Genomic DNA, 20,718 nt, shown 5'->3' on the forward strand with positions numbered 1-20,718 from the left:
GAGAATATGTCTTTTTTTTTTTTTTTTTTTTTTTTTGAGAAGGAATGTTCTAGAATCAGGGAACTGCTGGTTTTTATAACAAGCCTTCTAGAACTACTTTATTCTTTATATACATGTGTTTCTGACTTTAAAATATATAAATTTTGAAGATGTTAATTAATCCCATGTATAGACATTTTTAAACCCACAAAACAATGTTTATAGACACATACAAATGTTTAGAATGATGACTGAAATTTCTTGAACATTTACTATGTGCCTGGTACAGTTCTAAGTGCTTTACATATATTCACTCATGTATGTAATCATTGCAGTAACCACCACGGAGTTGGTGCTATCACTGTGTCCCATCTTATGGATAAGTACACTGACCTGCAGAGGGGTGAAATAATTTGTCACATGTTGCATAGCCAAGAAGGAACATAACCAGGATTCAAACTCAGACCGTCTGGCTCCAGCCGTATACTATTACCTTCTCAAATAAAAGAATTTAAAACACAGACAGGATATTCATCAAAATCATCACAGTGGCTGTCACTAGTAAAGAAAGAAAACGAATGGGATTGGGAACGGGTAGAAAGTAGACTTAAATCTTCTCTGAAAGTTTTTCTCTTCAAAAAAGAACTAAAACGAGTATGACAAATTGTTAACATTTAATACCGGGTGGTAGGAACATGCATGTTACATTATTCTCTGTGGTATTCTACTATTTTAAAATGTTCATTCATAGAAAAACTTGAGGCCAGGCGCGGTGGCTCACGCTTGTAATCCCAGCACTCTAGAAGGCCAAGGCGGGCAGATCACCTGAGGCCAGGAGTTCGAGACCAACCTGGCCAACATAGTGAAACCTGGTCCCTACAAAAACTATGAAAATTAGCCAGGGGTGGTGGCACGTGCCTCTAATCCTACCTACCCAGGAGGCTGAGGCAGGAGAATTGCTGGAACCTGGTAGGCAGAGGCTGCAGTGAGCCGAGATCGTGCCACTGCACTCCAGTCTGGGCAACAGAGCCAGACTCCATCTCAAGAAAAAAAAAAAAAGAAAGAAAACTTGAATAAGGGCAAAGGAATTTATCATTCACCTTAATGATCGATGGGTTAAGAATTCAAGCTCTAAAGCCACACCACAAGATAAGACCCCCCAACCTGATGTTAGCTGTGTAACCTTGGGCAAGTTGCCTAAGCATTCTCTATTTCAGTTTCCCCTTCTGTTAAACGGGACCAACAATAGTACCTACCTCCCATAGTTGCTGTGATAATTAAATGGTTAATGCTTGTAATAATACCTGGCACTCAGCTGTCTGCTGCTACTATTACTACTGCTGTATTTATTGTCATCCAAGCATTTACCACTGTTAGGTAACATGTTGCTTGTTTACTCTTTGATGACTAGATTGTAAGCTCCAAAAAGCAAGGACCTTGCTGTCCTGTCCTCAGCTGTAACTCCCTTGCCAAGAATGGTGCTTTGGCAAATGGCAGTTGCTCAAATAAATTTGTGAAACAGATGTTGACCTGTGATGACAGAGAACTGCCTGTACTTTCCCCTGCAGCTGTCATGCTATTTCACTTCTCAGCCTATGCTTCTGTTGTTCCTTCTGCCTGGAAGTCCTTTCCCATCCTGAGGTTCCAGCCTCAGCTCAGGCAAGGAACCAGAAAGCCTTCCTTGAGGTTAGGCTACATGCTCCTGCTCTGTATACCTACAGTGCCTAACACAAAATTCAATCTTAACACATGCCGTATTAGACTGAAATTATGTTTGTGTACCTGTCTACCCCCACAAGAAGCAGTCAAGCATAGTGATTAAAAGCATCAACTCTGGAGCCAAACTGCTTACATTTGAATCCTGGATGTGTGACCTTGAGCAAATTAATCTGTAACTCAGTTTCCTGGTCTATAAAATGGGGATAATAACAGCACCTATCTCATAAGGTTCTTGTAAGGATTAAAAGAATTTGCATTTGTGTCTGTACAGCACTCAGAATAGTATCCAGCACCTAGTAAACATGATATAAGTATGTTAAATTACATTATAAAAATCTCCTTGAAGACAGACACAATGTCTTGCTCATCTTTATGCTCCCTCAATGCCTAGCACTCTGTAGGCTCTGAATAAATGCTTAAATGTTTCCTGAACTGACAGCTATCACACTAGGCCAGACAAAAGGATTAGTGCCCAAACTAAGATAACAGCAATGGAGAAAGGGTGATAGGTATGAGACATGCTGAGGGGGAAAATAAATCAACAAAATGTACTGCATGATTAGAATGAGATGGGTCATAAAGAAGATAAAGTTCAGGTTGACGGCTAGGTTTCTCACCAAGATAGGGAATATGAGGGAAGCAAGAAGGAAAAAGCAGAGTTCTGGCAAGTTTTTAATAACAAAGTGCTTCATTCACTGCTTAATGAAATTTAAAAGTGCTTTAAGAGCTTTTAACAGCACCACACTTTTAAAAAATAATGTGAACTCTGATCAACCATGACAGAAACCTGGCACACAACATCAGAAAGAATTTAAGCTCCATGAAGACAGGGACTTTTTCTGTTTAGTTTGCTGCTTTATTTCTAGTACCTCCAACAGTGCCTGGTACATGGTGGGCACTCACTATGTATTTTATAAATGAATGAAAAAATAATTAAGGTAAATTTGAGCCTTCTATGTCATGCAAATCAAAAGGAATTAAATAAGTATCTACTGAATCCTGCACTGCTTCAAATTCCTGTAGGGAATACAGAAGAAATATAATACTTTTCTATCTCCCCTTCCCACATGAATAAACTACTAAGTTTCATATATTATATTTACATAGTAACTTACTATGTAATGCAGTACAAAACATAGCTAATTTCTGAAGATCAGCATATGCCATATATATACATATATATGTGTAATATATATATTACACACACATATATATAATATGTGTATTATACATATAATACTATACAGCCCTGAAATATGGGCAGGGTTTAGATTCTATAACACCACATCTGATGTAATATGAAAGGTTACACACATAAAAAAACAAGAACAAATTTTGGTGAAGTGGGGATAGACTCTAGAAAAGCCAGATACAGATGAAGAGCAAATATAATACCAACTTTCTCTGAAGTCTTTCCTTATTTTCTCCATTCCTAAACATAATTAATTGGTTCCCTTCCCAGAACTCTGAACATTGTGTCCCTTCTGTTAAAGCACTTATTCCACGGAATCATTACTACTGGTATATACACCAACTCCCCTGGCAGACTCTAAGCTACCTGAGGACAGGAATACATTTTTTTTTTTTTTTTTTTTGAGACGGAGTCTCGCTCTGTCGCCCGGGCTGGAGTGCAGTGGCCGGATCTCAGCTCACTGCAAGCTCCGCCTCCCGGGTTTACGCCATTCTCCTGCCTCAGTCTCCTGAGTAGCTGGGACTACAGGCGCCCAGCACCTCGCCCGGCTAGGGTTTTTTTTTGTATTTTTTAGTAGAGACGGGGTTTCACCATGTTAGCCAGGATGGTCTCGATCTCCTGACCTCGTGATCCACCCGTCTCGGCCTCCCAAAGTACTGGGATTACAGGCTTGAGCCACCGTGCCTGGCCCAGGAATACATTATTTGTGTATCCCACATGCCTGGCATAATGCTAGGCACATAACAAACATATGAATGTGGGGGTAAAATAGGGAATGTATATATTTTTAAATAGTCACTAGATAACTTTGTAGGTGTCAGGGTACAGGGATAACACGATATACATTTAAAGATTTGCCTCTGATTTTACTGTAGTTTTGAGTCTTATGGAAACTAAAACTGGTTAAATAAAACTTAACTTCATCTCCAAAGTCCAAAAAACTTGATTGAGCCTCAAATTATAAGTTCTTTATCTAAACATTCAGTGTTAAAATATGTTTTGCAGGTTTATTATTACCAATCTTTTGATACAGACAAAAGTTGAAATTACAGAATCTGAAAAATCAAGCAAAACAAAGTCTTAACTAAAATCCATCTTTTTTACTGTGATTCAAAAAACAAAAGTAAGGATTTATATCGAGGAAGAGCAGTGTACTACAGGAACATGAAAAGGTATCTGAAGGCACACAGGAAAAATAGGTATTCTGAAGCCAAGAACATTCTATTAACTTGCAGTAAGCCCTTCAAAACTCTGGTATGAAATATCTGTCGATATTATGTGCTATACTATACAAAGTATGCTGATAACAACCCGATAAAAAGGAAAACATTTTAAACTAAATGAACCATATAACCTGATCATATGTTATCGTATAGTCTTCCAGTTAGAAAAACAAATCTCAGAAGTAATCCACTTGCTTCTACACAATGTATTTTAGACAACCTTCAACTAAAAGTAAAAGCATACTTTCTCAACATAAAAAGCTTTCAGCTAAAAAATCGTGAGGTGTACTTAAAATCTAAAAGGAACATATAATACGACTTTGTGGTTGCTTAATAAACAGCAATATGCCTCTCTGTAAAACAGTCTAAATCGGCTAGAAAAGTAGCACTGCATTTGTAGCCAACAGTGATCATAATTAAGCTAAAGAAAGACATGTTTTTCTTGTCATCTTTATTCAAGTATTTCACAGCAGTTATATTACAAATTACAGTAAATGTTCAAATTCCAGAATTCAAAAATTAAATAATTTACTTCAACTAATGTAAAATGAAGTCAAATGCAAAACATCAATTTAACACAATTCTAAATTAAAACTACAAACCCAAAATAGACCATAGTTGATGAAGTCTACTTAAACTACAAAGTAGACACACATGACTGAAACCAAATGGGACTCCCAAAGTCTAAGTAACCAGATGTACAGAATACAAAAGATGCAGGTACAAGCCCAAATTCAAGCTTACGATGTGATTACAAATAATAATTATAATAACAATGGCATTCAGCTACGGGACCTGACACTGAAGATACCTACTGAATAGCACCATAGCTGAACCAACTTAATCAAAAATGGGAAGAAATTACCCACTCCCTAAAAATAAAATCCAGTAAACCTACAAATACATTGGCTTATGAGAAAATCAAGTCATGAAACAACATTAAAAAAAAAAATCACAGGTGAGATTCAAGCTCGAAAACACAATTAACTCCACAGCCATCAGTTTCAACCCTAGTGCGGTTCCATCATCTTCAAAAAGCTCCCAGGGTCCCCACAGCTGAGCATGAACTATTGCTGAGCTATGCTGTGATACATATTTTACTCATCTGAGAGCAAGATTTTACATAGGAGCTTATCATTTATAATGCTCACAATAGGAAATAAGAACAGAGGTCAATTTGTACATATTTTTGCCAATGCTATACAGCAAAAATGAAGAACTTACAGAAAGGTAAACAAAATTGAGTCCACTTAGATAATTTCACAAGCTGCTTTAAACTATAGAACCACCAGGTATCTGTAAAATAAGCAAAACTGGTAAGTGTGTTTTTTTAATTGAGGGAAAGAGGGCCAGAGGAGTCAGTACAATTTCAGCTCATTGTTCTCCCCTTGGCATTAGATTGACTTTCTCTTTAAGAACTAAACTGTTCAAAGTGGCGTTCCTATACTGAGGTTGCCTCCGATTTCTCCAACTACATCACAGTTAGAAAAACAAACAAAAGCAACTTGATCTTTTGGAAGCATTTTAATGCTGAAAATAAATACATTTCCCTTGTCAAACTCACTGATGGCTAAAATCTTAATTAATTGTACAAATTTAGTAACCTAGTAAGAAACGTGTGCGTTTTTTTCCTTTCACAAGTGCTGCTGTTACTTGAAAAGAATGCTTCTGAATTAGAATAACTGGAATAAATATTTAAAAAAAAATAGTGCAGCAAGAACCTGAGACTTGCAAAAAACCCTTTTACCAGAAACTTGCTACAAAAAATCTGCTACATCTTATTTCATCAAATCTTTAAATTCTGTAACAATTTCCATCAAAATACAAAATGCTAATGTATTAGACAATAAAATAGTCTGAATCGGTATGATGGTAATAAATACTAAAGAAAGCATGAAAATCCTCCCAATAATCAAATTAGAGGTTTCAAATAACCTCCCCTTTAAAATGGTTCATCGTTAATCGCACTTGCCCACCTTAAAAATACAGTGTGTCTACATGGGTAGCATCTTGACTTATATGACTAACTGGATATTACGGAAACTTCACAGACTAGGTACAAAGAAAACACGTGGCATTTAAAAAAAATTAAGCTAGAATTAGAAGGCATTAGATGTAAATGTAAATGCAAAGAAGCACTTTGGATTACTGCAGTAGGCTACGGCCAAAGTATGCTTTCTGCACACTACAAAGAGCCAGAGACAAGGAGACAAGTACCTTAGCTTCAGGATGTAAACGGTGGCAAAGTGATTACAGGACTCTGTAAACACTGTTGGTAACTAAAATACAAAAAGCTGAGGTAGCTCAGAATCTCTGCAGTAGTCCAAGACCATTTGCCCTAATTAAAACCCAAACTACATGTGTTGCATATATTGGAAAGACACACCTGCAGCTAACGGCTACAATGAACGAAGATATCAAGCCAACTTGTCGGCAAAATTTTCTTTTTGTTTAAAAATCATCTGATAAAAAAGTCACTGCACCCTTTGCCTCTCTGCAACTGCCTAGACTGTGTCTCCAAATCTGTAGAAAGTTTTTTGTAAAACTAGTAACCCATAATTAATTTCGGATACGTACAATTCACAGAAATCACTCAACAAGATTCAAAATGGTTTCCAATCAAAATGAAGAGTTGTGAAGGTAAGCTTAGGAGATGGGATTTAAACATTAATACTGTTATTCAAGGACCATACCAGAGCTCACTTGCAATTAAGCATACAGAAAATGAATTTTATGGAACTTCTGACGAATTCCTCTCTTTTCTGTCCACTTGGCAAGTCCTGGCTTTAAAACAAAAATAACAATTTACTACATATGAAAACCATTTTTCTCTGGGAACTCAAACATGAGTAACTATTAAATTGCCACTGACAGAAGAAAGAATGGCCACTATCTATTTATTTTCTACTCATCATTGTCAGCAATACCAAAATGTGTGGAATTTTGTTTTTTGTTTTTTTGTGTGTGGACTGTGTATTATTTATTCATTGTTGTTATTACATGTTTCTTAAACCAAAACAGATCTTACAAGAAAACTTACCATTTTAGTATATTATGTGGCTTACTGGGTGTCTTGATTGAGCTTTGAGAATAAGACAGGCATTTCATACCCAAACACTGGTTGTCTCTTAATGACATACAGTATCAAAACTTATTTTCAAGGTTGTGACCAAAGAAAGATTTCTAATTTATTTGCTTCAAACAGCCCATCCTTTTAGCCTTATCTTCCTCAAATGAATAAAAAGGCACATTAAAGGCAGTTCTAAAGAGCCTGACCTAATTTCATCCAGTTTCTTCAGCTTCCCACCAGAAGAGACCACAGCCAACTCTAAACCAGGTTTCAGTCCATTGCCCAGATGGGGGAAAAATATGATTAAAGGGATAAAATGGAGGGGAAAAAAAAAAAAAAGTTGCCCACTGTTTAAACAATTCAACACAGTTAGAACTGCCCCATCCAGTTTCCTCCTGTTTGCTGGTCTGCTCCCTAAGAGAGGAGTCTCCAAAAGAGAGTGCACAAAAAGAGGAGCAGAAGCGAGAGCAGTTTCTGTAGCACCAAAATCTCCAAGCTGTGGGGTTGTATTTTTTATTTGTGGAAAATACAACATGTTTCTGAAGTTCTGTTTGGTTCTTGTAGGCTGGTTGGTTTCAGGTACCTGAGACAATAGCACCAAATTCAACAGAGAAAAAGAATGAGTGAGAGAGCACTTTACACCAAGGCTCTGCACATAATTGGTGCAATTTGAAATTGAATGGCTCAGAAGACTGCTCTGTCAGGAGCAGATTGGAGAGGATAAACCACTCATCTTGAAAAGTTCATAGGAATGTCTCAAACATATGAACTGTTCTTTCCATCTCCTATAAAAGGAAAAAAAATGCATGTTATCTATTAAGGGAAAGACAAAAGTGTTCCTCATTATGGAAGAATTCACTTTAAATTTTTAGGGAATGAATTTGAGATACAGGTGAAACTTTGAATACTTCCCTGATTACAATACCATAGCTAATTAAGACTATCTCCCCTAGACACTTCCAAGTACCCCCTATTTTATATTTAGGCCAATAAAGATGATGATGATGGTCACACTCAACAAATAACTAACTTATTATGCCAGTAGTATCAGTATGAGGTAGGATATGAATAATATGAATATAAGGACGATGACAGCAACACTCAATGAGTAACTTATTATGCCAGATACTTACTAAGAAATTTCTATATATAAAATAAATATAAGTAAATATTTGTATTTATATGTATGCATATATATATAACTTATATATATAGTTTTAACTCCCATAACATTGAAGGTTGAACATAGGTATTACTATGAGGCCCATTTTACAGACAAAGAAACAGAGGCACAGAGGGGATAAATAATTTGACAGCTAACACGTGGCAGTCAGGATTTGAATACAGGCAGCCTCACTCCAGAGACTGAGCCCTTCCTTCCTCATTATATTTCACTAACTCCCAAAGCAAAATGAACGCATTCAGTATAGCGAAACTTATGGCAAAAAGCAGAATGCATTGTGTTCCCACTTCCATTCACTCCAACCAGAGCTGAAAAGACAGGGTTAAAAAAAGGCCAGAATGAGTGGCTTCCATCACCACCACCATGAAAGTCACTCACTGCTGATTCTGTTATCAATCCCTTCCCTCCCTAAACTAGACCTCTAGATTATTAAGGTTCCACACTGAGATGTTTCACTGGTGACGAGTATTTAATGCATTCAAGCTAATAAAACTGCAACCATATGAACAAAGAAGTTCTAGAATTTTTAAAAAATGTGAAGAACTCCACCCCGCACATTTTACTCAGGTGGGCAAATGTCAAATACATCTAAGATACTTGCACTTTTTCCTTCCTTTTAAACAGCTCCAAAGAAATTCTATTCTACATCTCTGAAGAACTAATAGGCTGTATTAACAGATCATCATCTGATCAACAAGTTCTTCCATGTGGTCAACAAAAATCACTCCTGCTAAATGTTTTATCATATACTGCCAAATAAGAAAAGAAAATTACACATGAGAAATAACTATATCCTTTACATATACATCTTTGATATACTAAAAATATTCTTTGAGAGCAGAGACTTTGTCTTACTCATTTTTTGCATTCGAAACACCCAGCACAGCATCTGGCACTGCAGGTACTCAATAAACATTTAATAGATAGACCCCCCAGATAAACAAACAGGAAAATCAACAAAGAGAGGTGAATTAAGTCATTTAGCCATTTTGTGGGTAGATGAGTGATTACATTTGCTCAGATGACCTGAAAAGGCAGAAGTATGGTTTAATGATAGAACTTATATAAACAAAGATATAAGCTCATATTTATATGGGAAGAAGTTCCCTTGGTTCAGAGTTGTCTAGAAAGGGAATGCCTCATCTCTAAAAGTATCTAAGCAAAAGGACAGTCACTTCTTCATATGGCTAATTTACAGGACTAGATTTAACTAAAATAAGATGACTTTTGAGTTATCTTCCAACCATTAATGGCAAATAGGTCTCACTGCCCATGCCAATGCCTTTACATCGGCAGTGGCTACCTAGAAAGCAGTGATAAGGAGTGTGCGGCCATGACCACATCCAACAAGCCCAAGTGATAGGCTCAGTTGGCATGTCAGTTATAAGCAAGTAGGGAAAGAACCGTGACATACTATTTGTCCATATTTACCAACCCAGAACCATGGATTTCTGTGTTTTGACAAAAAAAAGGAACCCCAGATTACTTATTTCCAGAGACAAAATGGTACAGAAAGGCTTTATTCTTCAAACTGTAACTCTTAATGATTCTTGTCTTAAATCTTCAAAACATTCTTCAGTTACTTGGTGAAAGACATAGATGTAGGCAAAATAACTTTTTTTTTTCTCTTTTCTTTGGAACAAGTAAAAGCAAATATTTGTTTATTTTACAGATAAACTGAACACTTACCTCTACAAGTTGTGATTTGTCATAATCTTTACGATGACGGTAGATGCACTGACTAAGAAGAGAATATAGTCTCTCAAGCTGATCAACTGCCAGATTGTTGCTTTTATCCACCAACAAATCAAGCAATTTCTAAGAAAAAACAGAAGAGAATAAAATGTAATTTGATTTCACTGGTCAAACTGAAATTGTATATTCAAATGGCCAGTCAATAAACACCATAAAGCTAGGATGTAACAGTGAACATGAAATTAAAAGATTCGAGGGCTTAAAATTATTCCCTTAGAATATCTTGGACTATTCCTGTATCTTTCAACTCCTTAAAATACACGTAACTCTTTTTTACTAGCAGCTCTGAGGCATTTATATTTCAGGGTTAAAGCAGGAAAACTAGTTTTATTCAATTGCCTACAAATACATTCAAATCTCCATCCATTCATTTAAAACTGACTGGGAATAGCTAAGCTTACCTTCAATCTCTCACGATCAACTATAAGAGGAGGCACAGGCTCAGATGGCTCTTCTGGAACCAGTTCCAGACTTGTCGTTTTTGCCTGCTCTAAAATTAATTTACGGTATTTCTTTACTTTAGAAGCACCTACAATTGAGACAAAAAATACACTGCAGCAAGTAAAAGTTAAGAAAAATCAGTCTTAAGCAGCTATAAATTCTTTTACCTACCACAAATCCCTTTTGGAATGAGGAAGGGTGTATTCTTAAGTGATGTTTTTTAAAGCAACCCAATGTGGTAGATAATTTTTTTTTATTGGTAAGACTAAGTAACCCAAATTAAAGAAAACTAAGCTACAACTTAAAAAGTCAAGTCATATCAGAATACCACCTAATAAGCACATCCATTAAAAGGAAGATAAAAGCAATCTTCACCTCTAAGCACTGACTTACAAAAGCCTTCACTCTACGACAGCCATTATTTTACAATTGGGAGCTTTCAGAACCAGAAGAAGGGAAGCAACCTAGAAAAGCAGATACTAACAAAAGTGGGGGGGCCCACCTGTCTACATAAATTTGCCTCGCAACCTAAAATACTGCCTGAAATTTCTTACCTGTTACACTGCCTAAAATTCTATTAGAAATTGATCCAAAGTTTAACATTTTTTTCTTAAAAAATATAAACCCATTAAAAGTGTAAAAGGGCTGGTGTTCTTTCCTACCTTAGAGTAAATCAGTATAATCTAATTACTTTCCTTCAAATTTTTGCTGAGACCAGCCACACTAAACAAACAGAAATTTTAAGGTGGCTAAGCACAATTTCATGGACCCAGGCACTCTGAGGGGTAGAAACAGTGGGTAGACCACGGAGCCCTGTGCTTCCCTAAGTAGGACTACTCTTAAGAGGAGGGTAAGTGAGGGGAAGGAACACAAAGACAAACTTGGACTGTTTCAGAATTTCATACAGGATGTGGCCCATGTCAGGGACACTAAGGAGAATGTATTTATTAAGTGTCCCAATGCAGGGACCCGCCTCCATCCTACATTAGTCCTCTTATTTCTTACTCCCAAGTCTTTAAACTCCTCCTCCTTCTCAATGCCTGCTTTATAAAACAAACAGCAAAAGAACTAAAGTATTGCCTTCAAAAACATGTATCATGATATATCAGAGAAATTTTATATTTCAGGCTGCCTTTAATGTGAAAGACTTCATAGTTCAATTACCATATGCTAGGAGTTTTGTTAAAATCATATTGATCCTCATTACTACATCCATGGACTTCTAGAGGCCTGAAAACTCAGATTAAGATACTGTCCTGATAATTCCAAATGAAGTTTCAGGTCAAACTTTTACACAATTATCTTTATAGTTTTTAGATCACCAACTGAACACAATGTTAATTTAAGCCTTTTTCAGCATGCTTATGGAAATCTCATAGAAATCAGCATTAAAAGAGACTCCTCTATCCCCACCCATTTGGTCTCATACCAGATTCCTTCTCTACTTTTCCCATGCTGTTATATTCATTACTTAACCGTAGCTTTAACATATTTTTAAAGTTCTGTCTATCTGATAGCCCAGAATGAATACCACTCTGAAAACTATTTTAGTATTAAATATTAAAGAATAAGATAAATGTTTAACAGGTGGCATTTAAGAACAGTAAATTTCTCTTTATCCATTAAAGAAATTCTTAGACTTTGAATATTTTCCTGCTGCCTAACTCTGCGAAAGGACTTAAAATACTGGCAGGAAAAAAAAAAAAAAAACCTTTCCCACACAGCCCAAATCCCAGGCTGTAGCTGTGCACTTCACTCCACACAATTTAGAGAAAAAAATATAATTTCAAGATAGCCTGCTATAATAGTACCTATCCAGGAAGGAAATGTATATTGAGCAGGTTAGATAGCAACTCACCCCAGACCGTGCTATGGGCTAAAGAATAATGATAAACAAAGACAGGCTAGAAACCCTTAACTCCCTCTTTCTGCTGCTTCTTAAATGAATCATGTAGCCATAAGAAGTCAGAAGCTGGGAGAGCACTCTGATTCCCTGAGAACAAGGTAAACTTGACAATGGTGCTCTGCTTCTTTCCTCCACTACTGGATTTATAAAGCAATGAAGGCTTTTAGACTGAACAGCCCTTGGATTCAACTAACAATGACTGCCTGGAATGAATATACCTTAGTATGTGCCAGTTACCACGAGAGGCAATTAAAATACACGATTTATTTAATCCCTGCAACAACACCATTCTGAAGTTGAATAAATAGGCTTGAAGAGTGTAAATAATGAGTTCAAAGTCACATGATTATAATGAACAAGAATGGTAATTTAATCTAGGTCTATATTACTCCTCCGAATATATCATACTGCTGTTATGACCAAGTCTTCTCTGACCACACCCAGCCCATGCCAATAATTCTTGGAATTCCATCTTCTTAACACCTGTGGATTTACTCAGCTTTCAGTCATAAATCCCTGAGGCTAGGGGTGATAATCAGGCAGGAGGCAGAAGAGTAAGTGACCAGTAAAGCAATGCATTCGAAACGACACACCCTCTGAAACTTAACAGTGAAATTTGGTGCATGCCTGTGTGTGTGTGTGTGTGTGTGTGTGTGTGTGTGTGTGCACGCGCGCGCGCTTTTCTAGAGAAAAGGATGAAAACTTTAACAGATTCTCAGAGGGGTATAATTATTCATCAACTATCACTACTGGGAACCAGATAAAATACGCAATGAATTAACTCTGGAGTTTAAACTTTCAGAAGATTTTTCAAATATTAGCTCTACCTTCTTTATCCAGTTCTGCATCTTTAACCTCCACATCAGGGCCAGGTTCTAACTTCTCATTATTGCTACATTCCAGTGTCTCTAGTTTCTCAGGATCATCTCCATGATTTTCAATCGAAGTTTCTGGTTTTTCTTTTGACTGGTCCTCCAGAAGAATCTTTTGTTCAGAACTACATTTATCTCCACTATCACAGAAAGAAACTACTTCAAGCTTGCCATTCTGACATTCCAGAACTGGTATTCCTTCAAAACTGTCAGTGGAAGCCTCACCATTTAGACAATTTCCTTTAAGGAAAGTCTCTTTCCTGGAGGTCTGCTCCGGGTTTAAGGAACTGCTGCTGTTGACGAGTAGAGATTCATTTGAACTTTCCTCCTCAGTAGAGGCAAAGTTCTCTTTTGTGCCTGCTCCATTGTTAAGCCTCTGCCCCTGGTCCATGTCCATGATGTCACAGGATGATTCGTCATTGGTCATAGATAAGTCTCCAGTTTCTTCTCCATTTTCCTCATGGCAGTCAGTGCTTACCTCAAACTCTCCATTCTCTAATAATTTCCTGTCCTCCGTATGGTTCTCATAGTCTGCAAATTTGGTGTCTTCTTCATCTTTTTTTAAATTATTAACTTTCCTTTTCTTAATAATTCCTTTACCCCACTGTGATCGCCGCCTTGATTTTCTCCGAACCCGAACTGTTTTACAAGGAAGGAAAAAAGATATGTAGAACTTGGAATGCAATACCAATTTTACATACGTTTATTAAACAGGACCCAAAAGAAAGTAAACCCATGCTGATGTAACTTACAAACAAAAACTACTTAGCTCTACAAACAAAAACTACTTAGCTCTTAACATTCATGCTGACTAATCCTTGCAACCTACAAATGGAATGGATATGAAGTCAGGAATGAACTCTGCAGAATAAAACATTTTTTAATGTATTTCCTGTTATGAGTTTATTCAGCACTACTCTCTTCTACTATCCTAGATCCTACTTTACAACTGTTCCTAATTTTCAACATCCAGAAGCCACACATGTAATATACACATTTAAAGAATGACCACATTACCAGGCTGCCAGAAAGTTTGGGGTCAAAGCCCTGGATTTCCACCAGGAAGGTGGATGTTTTTGCTAGCAAAAGGTAGCTCCTAAACCATGAAAGAAAATAAAGACATGATTCAATATAGCATAAGAGAACAGTTAAAGGTATCCTCACAAAGAAACCTCTCCTTTCAGAAAAAGGAATCACTCAAAGTTAAGTATGACCATGGACAGATGCCTTATGAAGGTTATTTGGACAATTTGGTGAACCAACTGTTAATCTCTTCTAGCACAAACAGTTCACTCAGCAGCATCAATTTCTTGCGAAGTTATTTGAGAATATGTAGGAAAACTAAGCCCTCTGCTATCAAGGCAACAAGAACAACATAAACAAAACATTGAAAATAAATACTTGGTCACTTAGGTGAAAAGGGAGGCCTACAAAAGTTGTAAGGACTATACTCTTAGATGCTCAAAACTATCCTGAGCTTTATGAGTAGGCAGCTGGGGCCTCCAGGTGTTAATGGACCCTGAATTTTTAATTTCTCACATATGTAGCAAATTGAGGTAGATGGTTAAGCAAGTCTAGCTCATTGTCCCTTAAATAAACAAAAAGTTAATTTTTATTTTATAATTTGGGACACTTGCATAATACAGTTAAGTGTTCTTCAGAACACTTAAATACAAAAATTATTAAAACAAACCACTTAAGCTAGAGCTGAATCACTTCTGGTATCGCACCCCAAATTCTAAACACTAGTTTGTTGAAAGTATCAGAGAATAAAAATATTCATTTTTTCTATGGTTATGAACATAATAATTTTAACTTTAAAAAAAGACTATATATGTTTAATACATCAAAGCTGAAAAGCTTCCTGGGCAAAGATATTTTTTAAAGAAAATATAAATATGAAATCACTAACTGTAGGCTGTTTAATCTGTAATTTAAAAATTGCTTTATAGAGACAGAAAGGAATATGGTCTTTTAATGACAACCCTTGCTTCTTATATTCACACTGCTTAATATGAATTTAGAATCTATCAAACAGTATATAGTGTATTTACATACTTCTTTTATCCTTTCATCTTTAATCCCTGCTGCATCTCTGTAAATTCACAAGAAATGGATAAATTTATTTATAAATATTACTCCTTTCTTACCTAAGAATATATCTTCTAAAGGTTTCTCTTATTTAGTCATTTGGCTCAACATGTATTTTTCCTTCAAAACTGTAATCCTGTTAGCACTAACTCTTCATTCTTTTCCCCTATTTATTTCTATTTATATAATTTAAAGTTACAGGGTAATTATCATGGAGAAGAAAATTTCTGTATTAATTTACTGTTAAAATCCGGTACACAGGCTCAGGTGATAGGCATTTGTAAACATCCCATTAGCTAGAAGAAAAACTAATCTAGTCCATATAAAAAATAAAAAGCATTCAGCTTGCTCTGACTCTGAAAGTTAGAGTATTAGGTTTTCACTACCTGATAGGCCATTCCTGACACTGTAACCTCTCTTATTCTCCAACCATGTAACTGAAAGTACAACAGGTCCCCTTTTTCTTTCCTAAGCCACGAAACTAGAGCAAAATGAAGCTGAACTCTGCTCAACTACCTGACATGCAGTACATAAGCAAAGGCTGGGAGCCCCACTGAAGCAAGTTACTCCAGGATGCTTTCATTTTGGCTAATATGTAAGAGAAAATGTTCTTAATCTTTGGGAAGTAGGACTAGAGGTATTTTTCTCTTCCTTACATAATTATTTCTAATGGTTGGTATAATTTTGGCAAAATAAGAGAAACAGATCACATTAGCTCCACAAGAAAAGATTTTTGTTTTAGTCACTGATGTATCTTCACAGTACCTGGCATGTGGCAAGAGTATATATGAGTATTTGTGGACCTAATACTTAATATATCATTTCCAGCTAGGCACGGTGGCTCACTCCTGTACTCCTAGAGCTTTGGGAGGCCAAGGCAGGCGGATCACTTGAAGTCAGGAGTTTAAAGACCTGCCTGACCAACATGGTGAAACCCCATCTCTACTAAAAATACAAAAAATAAGCCAGGCGTGGTGATGGGTGCCTGTAGTCCCAGTCGCTTGGGAAGCTGAGGTGGGAGAATTGCTTGAACCCAAGGAGGCGGAAGTTACAGTGAGGCAAGACTGTGCCACTGCACTCCAGCCTGGGCAACAGAGAGAGACTCTGTCTCAAGAAAAAATAAATAATTATATATATATATATATATAAACACACACACACACACACACACACACACATATACACACATCCACACCCACTTCCTTCATCAGGGTGCTCTGTGTGAAAAGTCCATTTAGAGACACGATCTTTAGAGTCAATTTTTTATAGCATCACTGAGTTTGTTTCCAAAACCAAGGCCTTAGGAAAGCAACTATGCCTTAGGGACATTCAGATTTATTATTTAAGTTAATGTAAAACAGAAAAATGATGGGTCACATATGCCATCTACTGGTAACAGAAAACAAAACTCATATTTGTAGATTCAAAAAGTTTTTAAAATATTTAAAGGCACTTAAAACTTCTTAAAGTGAATATTCAATGCATTTTCATTCATCAATATTTGTAGCAGATGCATAGAATGTCAAGAATTTCAAAGTTTAAAGAGAGTACTACGTTACACAATCCAAATCATGATCTGAAATACAACTAGGCCAAATAGGCTTAATCAGTTTCATGGCATTGTTAAGTCCTTTCTCAAACTTTCTCACATACAAATGCCACTTACCAAAAGGGGACAAGCTTTAAAAAGACGGGTATAGTTTATTCATTCAAATTCAATGCCACATATTATAGCTAGCTTTACTGACATAGTACAGGTTGAGTATCCAAAATCCAACACTTTTTGAGCACTGACATGTTGTTCAAAGTAACTGCTCATTAGAGCATTTCAGGTATCTGATTTTTGGATTAGGGATGCTGAACCGGTTAAGTACAACGCAAATATTCCAAAATCCAAAAAAATACAAAATCCAAAACACTTGTGGGTCCCAAGCATTTTAGATAAGGGAACTTAACTTGGATTATCACCTTTATACCAGAATAACAGCATGTATCTTCCAAGGAAGGCTATCTTCAGTGAAACAGAAGGACGCTATTAGAAAGACACTGCATGAGTACAAAAAATCTCTGAATTTTCCCGTTAAATACATCTCACAAAAACTACAAAGAAGGCTGTGCCAATTTTTCAAACTGAACACAAAGTAGTCTCTCAGAAAAATCAACTTCCTGCTGCCAGATCAGACACACCCACACACAGGAGTGTCCATTTCCCACCCTAAGGAGAACATCCTGCATTGTGTACAAGAAGGAGTGGAGGATAAGGACAGGGGCGATAAAAATTCTACTGGCTCCACATAGCTATCCAAAAACCAAAGTTTAAAACTAAAAATATTCAAGCCTAGTCCAACTGTCATAGCAAATAATATTGAATAGGGATAGAAAACATCAAATAGAGTTAAAGAAATATATTTCTGATTCAGCATTTACCCCACAAGCTCTTCTTCACCTCTGAAAAGAGATTAAAAGAGCTGTGGGAAAACAGCAGCACTTTGGTTTGTACCAAATTCCTAACATATCTACATCATTCTCAGTTGTTCTCACTACTGGATAACATGAGCTCAAATACTCACATGCACATTTATTTGCAGAGTTGTGCCAGACATCCATTGGATTTCTTTGTTTGTGCCGAAATGCCTCTTCAACTCTAGTTTCTGTCTTCCGAGCTCCAGTACTATGAGGATTTATTTGTTCTGATGTTACTGATAAGCCTGCAAGCAGAAGATAAGCAATACCTCTTTAAATATTCCCAGCTACATAAACCAAAAGGTTTTTTAAAAATCTCAAATACAAAACCGAGTTTTAAAGTCATTAATTATACTTGGGCAGTTTGCGTTTCCAATGAAAGCAGTGTCTTTTGTTTTAAGATGGGTAAGAAACTTACATACAAAATCATAAAAATCAAACAATCTGGCAGGCCATATTTACACTTAATCCCCAAAGGGGCCCTATTTTTATTCATTTTAATTCACAAAGGGGCACATTTTACATTATTATGACTGTGGAACAATAAGATTATACATTATCCAAAAATATGATCTCTGCCATCTTAGAATGTACAACAGTCTACTGGGCCACTAAACCCCATTCCCACGAACTGTTTCAAAATGCTGTTTGCTTCCTGTCACACCACACTGCAGTCAGTTTGGTTGTCCTGCATTATAATCCTAAGACTAATCATTCTATCTTAATTTTCTTCACTAGAGATTTATTTCTTCTACGTGGTCCTTAAGTTGGTTTTTCTTCAGGTTCTCTCTGTAACCACTTTTCTTCTTACCCTAATCTACACGTTCCCCAACGAAGTATCGTGTTCAGGTTCGGTTACTATTATACAATAATTCTCAAATCTGTATCTTTAGCCCAAACATCTCTGATCCATATATACAACTTCTGATCTATATATACAACTCCTTAGTTCATATCTCCAACTGAATTTCCTAAAGATAGATCAAATTAAAGATAACTGGTTTATCTTTCCCTACAAAACAAAACAGTTCATTCCTATATATTCCCTATCTAGATTGGGAGTATTAGCATCTACTAAGTCACTCAACCAGTAATATCACAGCCAGTTTTTACTCTTCCTTCACTTCACAGTGCTCTCCATCCCTGCAGCTACATATCACTTACATTAATCTCTTCTATCTCCCTTCCTACTTCATTTTTGTTCCCCAATAGCTTTACTGAGATACAATTTATATAACATAAAAATCACCTGTTTTAAGTGTACAATAAACAGTTTTTAGTAGATGTATAGAGTTGTAAAATTACCACAGCAATCCAATTTTAGATAACTGTCCCAGGCAACCACGACTCCACTTTTTGTCTCAGTAAATTTGCCTTTTCTGGACATTTTATATAAATCATACAATATGTAGTCTTCTGGGTCTGGCTATTTTTACTTAGCATAATGTTTTGGGGTTTTTTTTGTTGAGACAACATCCTGCTCTGTCACCCAGGATGGACTGCAGTGGCATGAACATGGCTCACTGCAGCCTCAACCTTCTGGGCTCAAGCAATCCTCCCAACTCAGCCTTCCAAATAGCTGGGATCACAAGTGTACACCATCACACCCAGCTAATATTTTTCATTTTTTGTAGAGATGGTATCTCGCCATGTTGCCCAGGCCGGTCTCAAACTCCTTGGCTCAAGCGATTCTCCAACCTCTGCCACCGAAAATGCTGGGATTACAGGCATGAGCCACCATGTTCAGCCAGCATGTTTTTGAAATTTGTCCATGTTGTACTGTGTATCAGTACTTTGTTCCCTTTTATTACTAAGTAGTATGCACTCGTACGGGTATCCTGTGCTTTCCTTACCCATTCACCAGCCGACAGACATCTGGGCTGTTTCCAGTTTGTGGTTATTATAAACAATGCTCCTATGAACATACAAGTGTTTGTGTGGACATACATTTTCATTTTTCTTGGGTAGATTCCTAAGAGTAGAATCACTGGGTCATATAGTAAATCCATGCTTAATTTTTTAGAAACTGCCAAACCCTTTTCAAATGGACTCCAACAACTTTTAAACTGATCTCTCATCTTCCTACCCTGGCACATTGGAACTATGCTACTTCTTCCCGCCAAGGCAATTCGACCAATTCATTACACTGCTTAAAATCCTTCAATGATTTCTATTGCCTATGGCTATCAAACTGTAGTGTACATAAAAACTCTTGGGTAGTTTGTTTAAATAAAGATTTCTTGGCCTTAATATTCTCAGAGAATCTAATTCATAGGTCTAAGCTAATGTGGGTAATAGGCAGACATTTTTGAAAACACTGATCTACAAGATAAAGTAAAAGCTCCTTAGCATGGCATTGATTTATTCAAATATTTACCAAAAACCTGTTTTATACCAGACTGGGTTCTAGGGATTGGAGTAAAGCTATAAACAAGACATTTGAAGTGCTGATACCCTAAATAAGGAGGACATGACAAAAAAAAAAAATAATACAATTCCAAATGCTACCAAAGCCTCTATTAGATTAGGTGGTCAAGAAAAGCTCTCTAAAAGGTAGAAGAAGCCGGGCGCGGTGGCTCAAGCCTGTAATCCCAGCACTTTGGGAGGCCGAGACGGGCGGATCACGAGGTCAGGAGATCGAGACCATCCTGGCTAACATGGTGAAACCCCGTCTCTACTAAAAAATACAAAAAACTAGCCGGGCGAGGTGGCGGGTGCCTGTAGTCCCAGCTACTCGGGAGGCTGAGGCAGGAGAATGGCATAAACCCGGGAGAGACAGAGCTTGCAGTGAGCTGAGATCCGGCCACTGCACTCCAGCCTGGGC

General features: G+C 36.8%; 1 protein-coding gene across 1 annotated transcript in view; it reads right to left on the reverse strand.

Moving 5' to 3' along the window:
* Nucleotides 1–4,547: 4,547 nt before the first annotated feature.
* ATAD2B (ATPase family AAA domain containing 2B) overlaps nt 4,548–20,718 on the reverse strand; it is a 139,735-nt gene continuing 123,564 nt past the window's right edge. Inside the window, exons 23-27 of the mRNA XM_017893318.1 lie at nt 18,002–18,139; nt 13,296–13,979; nt 10,523–10,650; nt 10,056–10,184; nt 4,548–7,968 (exon numbers count right to left, since the gene is read on the reverse strand). Of these exons, the coding sequence (XP_017748807.1) occupies nt 7,927–7,968; nt 10,056–10,184; nt 10,523–10,650; nt 13,296–13,979; nt 18,002–18,139 (1,121 nt within the window). The 3' untranslated portion in view covers nt 4,548–7,926. The remainder of the gene's footprint in view (nt 7,969–10,055; nt 10,185–10,522; nt 10,651–13,295; nt 13,980–18,001; nt 18,140–20,718) is intronic.

Source organism: Rhinopithecus bieti, unplaced genomic scaffold (genome assembly GCF_001698545.2).
Source record: "Rhinopithecus bieti isolate Rb0 unplaced genomic scaffold, ASM169854v2 scaffold_23816, whole genome shotgun sequence".
Classification (NCBI taxonomy): domain Eukaryota; kingdom Metazoa; phylum Chordata; class Mammalia; order Primates; family Cercopithecidae; genus Rhinopithecus; species Rhinopithecus bieti.